The sequence below is a fragment of the Nicotiana tabacum genome, chromosome 23 (genome assembly GCF_000715075.1).
Source record: "Nicotiana tabacum cultivar K326 chromosome 23, ASM71507v2, whole genome shotgun sequence".
Taxonomy (NCBI): domain Eukaryota; kingdom Viridiplantae; phylum Streptophyta; class Magnoliopsida; order Solanales; family Solanaceae; genus Nicotiana; species Nicotiana tabacum.
Genome location: NC_134102.1, coordinates 11,856,799 through 11,868,006, shown reverse-complemented (window position 1 = coordinate 11,868,006; position 11,208 = coordinate 11,856,799). Strand labels below are relative to the sequence as shown.

The 11,208-nt window shown below is 38.6% G+C and overlaps 1 protein-coding gene across 1 annotated transcript; it reads right to left on the bottom strand.

The window, feature by feature from the left end:
- Positions 1–994: 994 nt before the first annotated feature.
- Positions 995–8,802, bottom strand: LOC107760848 (uncharacterized). The gene is made up of 9 exons (XM_075246046.1): positions 8,587–8,802; positions 5,970–7,624; positions 5,531–5,757; positions 5,114–5,446; positions 3,322–3,568; positions 2,615–2,743; positions 2,319–2,534; positions 1,868–1,991; positions 995–1,584 (listed from the first exon to the last, which is right to left on the bottom strand). Exons 2-9 carry the CDS (start codon positions 7,515–7,517, stop codon positions 1,349–1,351), a joined length of 3,060 nt encoding a protein of 1,019 aa, XP_075102147.1. The 5' UTR covers positions 7,518–7,624; positions 8,587–8,802; the 3' UTR covers positions 995–1,348.
- Between the last annotated feature and the right edge of the window lie 2,406 nt (positions 8,803–11,208).

Sequence of the window (11,208 nt, the reverse complement as noted above, 5' to 3'; positions counted from 1 at the left end):
AGCCGATTTTAGGAACCCCATTTAGGGCGTAGCCGAAATTTATTAATATTTGTAAGTTTAGCCACTTTAGAAATAACTTCCAACATACGCGATTGAAGTTGCAAATATTCGTGTACGAAGTTACAAATTTTGCTTGTAATTTGACATATTACTTGTGCAAGCAAACTTTCGACATACGCGTCTGAAGTTTGGAAGGTTCAAACTTCAAGTGTGTATTTTTGAAATTTGAACTACCAATATCAGAAGTTTGGCATATTCCTACATGCGCAACAGGAGTTTGGCCTTTAAAGTTTGGATTGCCAAGGACAAACTTCTAACACACGCATCTGAAGTTAAGCTTGGAAGTCTCAAACTTCAAATATGTATATCTCTAAGTTTGAATTACCAATGTCAGAAATTTGGTATAACGTTTGTGCAAGCAAACTTCTGATATACGCATCTGAAGTTTGGCCTTTGAAGTTTGGTTTGCCAAGGCCAAACTTCTAACATACTTATATGAAGTTAAAGCTTGGAACTCTCAAACTTCAAACATGTAAACATGTATTTCTGAAGTTTGAATATATGTTTGAAGCTAAGCAGTTTTTCTCAAGTTTGAACTATCAATATTCATCCCTGCCAATGTTTCCAAACTTTTCCAATAATTTTCACTTGATTTAACTCACTTTTCAGATTAAAAATTCATGACTCTCTTCTTCAATCTTGCAACATTGATGATTTTTTTTAAAGAGATTTACTTTTCTCAGTTCAAACTTAGTTCCTGCAAATCGTCAAAAGTTTCAGCAGTTTCTTCCTAATGCTAGAACAACTTAATCATTATTTTAGACGAATTGCATTACATCAAAAAAGACATAAACCCAAGAAGCAAATATCTACGGTAACAGGAGATTAAAGGACTACCATTAGATTAGGGAAGCCTTTTTTCTCTAAATCAAGTCTAGAAAATACTAATAAGCAAATGCTAAAAAAAAAAATTTGAAGAAGATAATACAAATTATAGGAGAATAAGGAGAGCTTTCATTCATTCTTCTTTTAAATGGGTCAATGACAAACTGGAAACAAAATCTGCAAATGTATCGCCAGCTCTGAGGACAAATAGTGGAGTTCATTCTCTCACAAGAATTGAAGGGAGAACAGGACACTTAGTTCTGACATTTTATTTGTACAGATCTAGGATACTATAAGCATTAATTGAGTTTAACCAAGAAAAAAGAAAAAAGAGCACAAACAATATGCCCCTGTTTCCCAAAGAATCAAAACTTTCACCAGAAAGTAGTTTGTATAGAGTTAGATCTCTTATTTCACCATCAGTCTTGGTACTTATTGCAAAGAATAGAACAAAGCCTCAGCTTCAGGGAGAATTAATTGGATCCTGTTGCAAGGCTTTCTGGACAAGCTCGGTCTGTTCTTTCACATGAACCTGCTGGAAACCAGTAGCTGTGGCAGCAGAAGGAGCTCGACCAACATATTTTATGTCATCCATATCACCTCTGCCCAGTGCTTTCATCGCAGTACAAAGACGTGGTGCAATGTAACTGTATGCACCCATGTTCATTGGCTCCTCTTGGCACCAAACAATCTCCGCATCTGACAACATGACAGTTAAACGACATTAAATTAGCTTCGCTAAACATTTGACATAACTTTATAGTAGCAACCTCAATAAAAGGTGCCATCAAAGCCAAATCAGTTGGTGTTTGTCTACACGAGCTACTGCCTTAAAGGTATTGCTAGCAACTGTGCTTCAGGTGCAGAAACTTATCGTATTTGCTATAAATGTTTAGTGCAGTTTCTGAATGTTTTAAAAGAAAACGTAGCATTCCCTGTGATTTGACAACAAAGGATAGGCCAAATATTTCAGAAGACATACTTGGATATCGCTTCAATTCACGTTGAACAAGGTCGTATGGGAAAGGAGAAAGCTGTTCCACCCGACAGATTGCAACGTCTTTCCCACTAACTTTCTTCCTCTCCTCATCAAGCTCATAATACACCTGGGATAAGGCATGAAAGCATACTTCAATACTAGCAACTTGTGAGCACAAAAGAACAGTTATTCAAAGAAAAGTGCTGCAGTGCCTTAGGGGACATTCAGTAAAAAGGTTTCTTGATTAAAAAAATAAAGAGCGGAACAAGTAAAATAAACTCAAATACTTTTTACTATTATCCATGCTACTTTTGTCACCCAGTCTGCACCTACACGTTTATTGCTAAATGAAGCAATTATTTGTGTCTGACATGAATATCAACAAACTTGAGAGGAAATACAAGTATACAACAGAGCAAGGGGTCAATCATAAGAAAGAAATAAGAAAAAGCACCTTTCCAGAGCAAAGGACCAAGCGTCTGATACCCTCTTCAAGATCTGAGTGGTCGTTCTGATCTTTTATCAAACGCTTAAACCGGGTACCTTGTTTGTCAAAACCTGGGTGACCTTGGACATCATCAAACTCAGACAGGTTTGACTTGCACTCCTTGTGACGGAGCAAGTTCTTCGGGGACATCACAATAAGAGGTTTACGGAAATCTCTGTGAATCTAAGAAGGTGGTGATGCGCTACATGAGAATACATACGTGTACGAGCTCAAAAAATAAAAAAACTTGCAATCAGACATACCTGACGCCTGAGCACATGGAAATAATTTGCAGGAGTTGTCACATTCACCACCTGCCAGTTACATTCCTGGATCTGTTTCCTCAATGTAGGTTCCATCTCCGGAATGACAAAGGGGTTATCATCACTCATCTGCCATGAAAATCATTGAGCAAACGACGAAATGAGCTATATACTTTAGAAGCATCAAAGTAACACACATTCATAATGCCCCCGGGGTAAAGTAAAGATCTTCCCCACTTTTTGGAGGAGAATATATATAGAGAACCCAAACACCATGTCCACCATGCGGCTAATTGCGATTGATCTCCATGGTTAACTAACACAGTAACATGTAGCTAGTCACTAGCAAAAGACAAATAAAGATATCCTAACCTAACAGTGTAAGATGCAACAACTCTGTAAAGAAGGGAAGATGGAACATGATACTCTTCAAAACTGCTTTGAAGTATAGGATATAAATGCAACGGCATTGCTGTAGTATGTAATTGGGCCTTATTACTATCTAGCATACATCGCACAATGATTGCATTCATTAGATTCACATGGCCTTGACTTGTTCCAACTTGACCTTTTTTCTCACACAGAAAGTCAGCATGTCAAATCATATTTATTTCAGATGAATCTTAAGGCTCCTTAACCAAAGAGGAAGGAGCAAGTTCTTCAAATAAGAAGTAATGCCTTGAGGAAAATGGAATTAGCTACAATACCTGGAGGAACCGTTCCAAACGTGCACTGGAATGCTCAGGGCCCTGGCCATCATAACCATGTGGAAGAAGCAAAACCAACCCAGTCTGGCGCAACCACTTGGCCTCTCCACTGCTCAAAAACTGGTCAAATATTACTTGAGCTCCGTTGGAAAAATCACCAAATTGGGCTTCCCAGAGAACCAAAGAGTTTGGATTTTCCATTGAATAACCCAGTTCAAATCCCAGAACACCAAACTCTGAAAGGGAGCTGCACAAAAATACAAGAGCAAACATAGAGTCATATATAGTCCTTAGTCCTTACACAGCCCTTATATATTAAAAAATTTGAGACATAACCACTTCCAAATTAAACTCATGCAAGAGTTAACTCTACAGAAGTGATTGACTTAGTTATACTCATTCAAGCATGTGTGCTTTTCTTGCCACTAGAGAGGCCCCACCCCCTTGGCTCTATGATGTCACGATAAATGCATGCTTTAGTGAACACAATATGTTCTCTGTCTTAACCTCTTCACAATAAAGGTTCACTATCTTCTTTTTAATTCAGTAAATAAAAGATTTCCTGATTCTATTATTTATTGTATATCAATTGAAAAAGAGAATTGAGTCCCATTACATATTATTTTCTCTAAGTTGATTCAAATTATTCTGATGTTTTATTACTTCTTTATTTTGTTGTCATAGCAATAATCGTTTTTAATTCCTGGTAGAAAGAAAAGATTGAACGATCTAGTGTATGACAAGTACATTGTGCTCTAGGAAGCTCACTTCAAGCAGTAGAACATCACTGATCAAACCTCATTGGATAATCTTGATTATGGTAGTGAGTGGCTGAGGCAAAAGATGAACTGGACAACTGGTTATAGGAAGAGATGATAATTTAAAACAGATTAGTGTGGCAAGGGCTTCAGGAAGTCAAAAGGGACCTACAAGGCGACAAGGAGAAAGAACAAGAGCTAGCCAACCACAGCTTCAAAATCTCAATCCCAACATACTAATAAAGAAGAGGGAATCAGATCAAGAAGAGATTCAGATGTATAACTATGACGATGCCAATGAGAGTCTACCCTTTGAAGAAGAGGATGATGTTATGGATTATTACAAATACGAGTAATAAACTTCATTGATGCTTTGATGCGCTTTTGCCTTACCAGACTTCTATTACATTGCTATACTTTTCATACGGATGAATTTCTTTGTTTTTATAAAAAAAAAATTACTCATATTTCAGAATAAATAGTCTCAAAGAGAAGCATTATATATATATATATATATATTAATATTTCAGAATAATTTATGTAAATTTTCTAGCATTATATATATGTGGAGGTAGAAGGTCTTCAATTTTCGCTTCTATTGACTAAATCACAATTTGTGCTTTAAGGGCAGCAGGTCTTGGTGCATTTTTGCACTTTTCACCTTTCACAATACTGTAGCCCGGAAGGTAAAGATATATATCGTTAGGTCATCTGTAAGGTAAGTATTTTCTCCAAATCACGAGCTGAAACATTTTGAATACTAACTGTTCAGCGGGTTGTGAAGTTCCTAGGCAGAAGAATTTTGCAATGACAACATCAAGGATCAGTTACAGTGTAGTTTCGTAAGCATCCGGAAGCACTTCTAGTTATGCAACGATAAGTAGTAATCTACCCACCACAACTAGATACACTCGGCAGAGATCAAATGGAAACACAAAATCCAAATGCCTAGACAAAATATCCAGATAGAAACTGAAATATATGAAAATAAAACACTGCAAAATTTCCATAATCAGACAACCATCAGAACATACCTGTTGCTCACGGTGAACATCTCTTCATTTTGGTTCATCATAACATGATCAAGAGGACAGTACTTTGCCCCGGTCTCCTGATCATGAAGAACAGAATGTCTGTGACTGAAAGTACCTCTCTCAACATCCTGACCACTCAACCTAACATGATTTCCTTCCACCAGCAATGTTGCAAAAGCAAGTGCTTCTCCCAATGCCCAGTCAACACGCTCCCCTGTCTCAATCATTTTCTTACGCTCATCATAAACCTTTTTTATTGCTCTGTGAGGCTTAAAGTCCTCTGGAAGAGTTGTGATTGCTTTTCCAACGTCCTTCAAGATCTCAGGTTTGACACTACAAGCCAGCATTTATCTTGAGTCTCACAATTCAAGGTTGAAAATAAACTATTTACAGCAAAAAGAAAAATAAAAGTCATACCCAGTGTTTCTGACACGTGAAAGCTGTGCAGGTGACTTAAATCCAGACCAAAAAGCTGAAAGCCAATCTCTTTTTTGAGGGATATAGTCTTTACTAGCAACAAACTCCTCATTAAGGATCGTATTGATCTTGTTATGTATCTTCTCCACATCATCTTTTGTCACCTGACCAGATTGTAGGAGTTTGTTTTGATAGATCTCCAATGCAGAAGGATGACTTCTGATGACCTATAACAACCATTGAAGAAAAATAATAATGCTTTGACTGCAGTTATGAGGAATAGAAAAAGATCAATTGATTTCAAGAGAAGGTAAACATATTTATATTGTTCAGTTACATCAGTTTTAACTGATAACAGGAAGTTAAATGAGTAACTTCAGCCCCATATGTGGAGAATATAATTCTGCATAGAGCACAAGGAATTTCAAGAGCTACTAACCTTATACATCTTGGGCTGGGTGAAAGATGGTTCATCAATTTCATTGTGTCCAAATCGACGATAACAGACAATATCAACCACAACATCTGAGTGGAACGTCTGGCGCCATTCTGCAGCAAGTTCACAGGCATGAACAACACCCTCAACATCATCGCCATTGACATGGAAAATTGGAGCACTCAAAGCCTTAGCGACATCAGTGCAGTACTGAGAAGATCTTCCAGACCTTGGATCAGTAGTAAAGGCCACTTGATTATTCACTACAATGTGAATGGTCCCTCCTGTTGTGTAATTTGGAAGAGCACTCAAATGCAATGTCTCGTAAACAACACCTTGCCCAGCAAAGCTACCATCACCATGGAGCAAAACACCCATGTTCTTTGTTCTATCCACATCATTAGAATAGTATTGCTTTGCTCTAGTTTTTCCAACAACAACGGGGTCCACAGCTTCTAAGTGGCTGGGATTTGCAACCAATGATAGATGAATTCTCTTACCACCTCTAGTAGGTCGATCATACGAGGTTCCCAAATGATACTTGACATCACCAGTTCCCACATAGCCAGCTCCGTCCGCAGGTTTTGTACCACCGCTAAACTCACTGAAAATTTGCCTTAGTGGCTTTCGAACAACATTACCTAAAACATTTAATCTACCTCTATGCGGCATCCCAATTACTATGCTCTCAACTCCCAGATCTGCCGATCTATCAAACATCTCCTTCATGCCAGGAATCAAGGTCTCACAACCTTCAAGCCCAAATCTCTTGGCTGCCATCCACTTGGTCGCCAAGAAGTTTTCGAACTGAGTACTCCACATCAACCGGTCAAGAATAACTTCACGTCGTTCACGGTTGTATTCCCTCGGTGTAGGAGTCTCAATACGTTCTCTCAACCAATTACATTTATCACGATCGGGAATGTGCATGTACTCGAAACCAATGCTGCCACAATAAGCCTGCTCAAGCCTTGTCAATATCGCCCTCAAGGTCTGCACGGGGCGATTCTCAGACAAGAAACCAGACATCCTCCAAACACCAAGGAAGAACTCTCGGTCCAGATCAGCTTCAGTGAACCCATATGATACTGGATCCAGAACATCTGGAATTTCCCTCTCCTCCAAAGCCAACGGGTCTAATTTGGCTTTCATATGACCATTAACCTGATAAGCTCTCACAAGCAATAGAAGATTCATACTTTCCTGAATCGTCTGGCCAGAAATCCCAGGCGATGTGGCGGCTAGGCCAGCAAAATTCCTGAAAAAGTTGTCCCATGATTCATCCACACTATTCGGATCTTGTTCCCAAGTCCGCTGAAGCTCCTCAAGGTAGACACTGCTGGTACCATCTAAGAAGCTATCAGTCAACTTTGAAAGTGGTACAGGCCTCGGGACAGGTGCAGATTGCGCCTTTGGCCTGATAACTGTGGTATGAAAATATCTACTTTGTGATGGAGGAATGCGACTCCTTGGCACGTAAGAACCACCCTGAGACACAGCTCTTCTAATGGCAAGCTTTGCCACACTAGATCCAGCTCTAAACCATGCCATTGCTGTAAATCAAGCCCTCAAATTGAATTTAAAAGTACTTCACTAGTTTCAATAAACCCTCAACCAACTAAACTTCAAAACACAATCATTATACCTTGAGAAATAACCTAGTAAGAACAACAGGAAAATACAACAATCAATAATTTGAACGGAACAGCAAACAGACAGAAATCATTCAACAATCAAAATCAATTTCTAGAATTCAAGTAATCTCAACAGTCTAGTTTTTGGTATTAGAATGAAATAGTTCCGCATCGAGCAATATGGTTACGCATGATTCATACAGTCGACCTCAACTAGGTTGGAATTAAGGTGCAGTGGATTAATTAAATAGTTTAGCTTCCACTTTTTATGACGGTGGTGTCCAGACCAGCTTACACGCACCTTAACTATTCCACTGAGCACCTGCTACCTTCCACCGGCACAGGAACCATGTAACTCTGCCTCTACAATTTAGGCAAATGGAAGAATCACCTAGAGTTTTTTGCTCAACTAGGATTTGAACTTGAGATCTCATAGTTCTCCTCCCACTTCATTGACCACTAGGCCACACCTAGGGTATTAAATAGTTTTTGAGCATAGCAAAATGGTTACAGAGGATTCATATAGACGGTCCAACTAGATTGGGATCGAGGTATAGTTGGTTGATTGATTGAATAGTTTAGTTTTAAGTATTAGAATGAACTGGGCCCAAATGAAGCACAATAATTACAGAGGATTCACACAGTTGATCCCAACTAATCCGTGATTAACACGTAACCAATTGATCTAATAATTTACTTATGGAAAAACAAATTCCTTCACCATTTTGTTTCATTTTTAGGCACCACAGTACATAGCTATAAAAGCAAAGTTTTACGATCCAGCACTCTCCCCTACAACAGCAATTCAAAACGCAACAGGATCTAGAATTTTAATCTCAAAAAAACACCAAATCTAACCGAGAAAAGCAGATTTAAATTCAAACGGAATACAGATTACGCTGAATTATATGAAATTACGAGTTAGCATTTAAAATAATCAGTGGAAAATGATAAATACATGAGAATTCGATGGAGAATAATAATACCTTGAGGAGTGAGCAAATGAAAATGAATGAGGGGTTTGTGGGTTCAGGGAAACGACTTTTTAAGAGAGAGTGGACAAAGGCCACGTTCAAAGTTGAGGTATCAGCGCCTATATTTTAAGCTACTTTTCTTCCCATGTTCTCGAACCTCACCATTATTCTTCCCCTCGGCTTCCTACCTCCCAACAAAAAGGGCAAAAGTTACACTTATTTACATCAAAAAATTAATAAATGCAATATAATATTATATACTTTTTCCTGCACACATTTATGGTATAAGTTGTTACAGTATTTATATCAAATAATATTAATTTACCATATTAAATAATTTAATAAGATGATAGTAATATATACTCTTCCGGTATAATTAAATTTTTTCCCATCTTGTAAAAAATATTGATTACTACATAACAATAAAAAAAAAATTAAATGTTAAAAGTAAATAAGAGTATATTAGTCAAACGATCTTCTTATTAATTAAATGACGTATAAAAGAGAAATATAATAACAAAATGGACCGGATAGAGTATAAATTAACCACGGCTACGTGAGAGAATTATATTTGCAAACAAATATCATGCATCTAATAAATAATGTGGTGTAAAGATCGAGAACGAGTAAGTTTCTATCGATGTTGTTAAGGTATATATTTTTTTTCTTTAACTTTTAACGCTATAGTTAAATTAGGCATAAATATTTGATGCAAGTAGTAATAAGTTAATAACTTTTGTTCTTTATTAGACTCTCATTCTAGGTTTGGAAGAAAAATAAATCGTGAGTTTTTCTTAAGAAACCAATAGACATGTAATCTAGGAACTTCTTTTTATTATTAATCAAGTCAATTAATCAAGTATTAAGAAGTCATTTCCCTCTTCTTTCTCTTTTCATATTATGTACGGTCAAAACCGATTCTCGGTCATAAATACTGACCAAGACAATGACGTCTCGATCGAAGGGTATCCACATATCAAGCTCGGACGAATTTCGGAGTAAGGGCGTCGAGTTTCGAGCTATAAGACTGATCGACGGCAAAACTCGGTATCATTATCGACCCCGTATCCGAATCGAACTACGAGGTAACTCCGACCGACACAGGCCCCGAATATCGATACCCAAGGCAGAACGGGCTCGGACCAAGACCGGGGGTTCGACCTAACACCAAGCTCGAGCCAGTGCCGAGCACGCCGACAAAAGCCATCATAACCGCACCAAGGGAGAGAATCTTGGCAGGAATCAAGGAAGAGACAAATCATCATGAGTCCTCCACTATATGCATTATTTTATTATGTTGTTATAGATAAAGTAGTGACCCTCTATTATAAAAAGGGGGCATAGACTGCAATAGACTCATCTTCCCCAAGATACATTAAGAGTTCATGTTGCTCATTGAGCCTTCTTATTAATTATTCCCATTTTATAGCAAATACCGGTATTGTCATTTTTGTATCATAAGAAATTTACGTATCCTTAGAACCACACCTAAATTCAATGTTTTCCAATTTTTCGGGTAAACAGTTTGGCGCCCATCGTGGGGCTAAGGGTAACAGTGATTGTTTGATATAAATCTACAGTACACTCCAGCTTACAGCCTCAAATCAGCAATGGCTCTACCTATTGACCTCGAAGCCGGCCTTCAAGATGAAACCAACAACTTGGCGCCCGGGGCCGGAAGGCTACCTGACAACGGCAACGAGGCTCGGATCGAAGAACCCGAAATTCGAGCCGAAGTACCATTGGATATCAATTCACAAATAGTTCTAGAAGCGAATCAACGTTCTGAACCGGAAAGAAGCATTCAGGGCGGTGCTCGACCCATAGCCCAAGACACCCACATCACGGGGAAAATCGGGGTCAGCTTGCGTATGATTTTCGAAATGCTACAAGCCCAACAAGCAGCGATAGCTCAGTTACAGAGCCAAACTCATATGCAAAGCAGGCCGAACTTCAATCCACTTCTTCGAGAAGTCACCCCCGTAACGAAGCCCGCCATAGTAAAATCAAACGAGCAAGAATTAGAGACCACTCCTGAAATTGCTAAATTACTCGAGGAACTCACAAAACGAGTCGAAGCCAACGATAAAAAATGAAAACATATAATGCTAGGGTCGATCAAATCCCGGGGGCTCCGCCGATGATAAAAGGGCTTGATTCGAAAAAATTTATACAAAAACCTTTTCCCTCGAGCGCGGCCCCAAAACCAATCCCCAAAAAATTCCGTATGCCCGAAATTCCCAAATATAATGGTACAACCGATCCTAACGAACATGTCACCTCCTACACATGTGCCATCAAAGGCAACAATTTGGAGGACGATGAAATCGAATCTGTGTTGTTGAAAAAATTCGGAGAAACCCTCGCAAAGGGAGCAATGATCTGGTACCACAATTTGCCTCCAAATTCCATTGATTCTTTTGCCATGTTAGCAGATTCATTCGTAAAAGCACATGCTGGTGCCATAAATGTCGTAACAAGGAAATCAGACCTCTTCAAAGTAAAACAAAGGGGTAACGAAATACTGAGGGAATTCGTATCCCGATTCCAAATGGAACATATGGATTTGCCGCCGGTCACAGACGATTGGGCCGTACAAGCTTTCACTCAAGGGTTGAACGGGTTAAGTTCGAC

Coding starts and splice junctions, on each gene's coding strand:
- LOC107760848 (XM_075246046.1), bottom strand. CDS start 7,517: ATGGCATGGTTTAGAGCTGGATCTAGTGTGGCAAAGCTTGCCATTAGA. Junction 3,569..5,113: donor ATGTTCACCGTGAGCAACAG/GTATGTTCTGAT, acceptor ATTTTTGTGCAG/CTCCCTTTCAGAGTTTGGTG. Junction 1,992..2,318: donor TGGTCCTTTGCTCTGGAAAG/GTGCTTTTTCTT, acceptor GCCTTATCCCAG/GTGTATTATGAGCTTGATGA.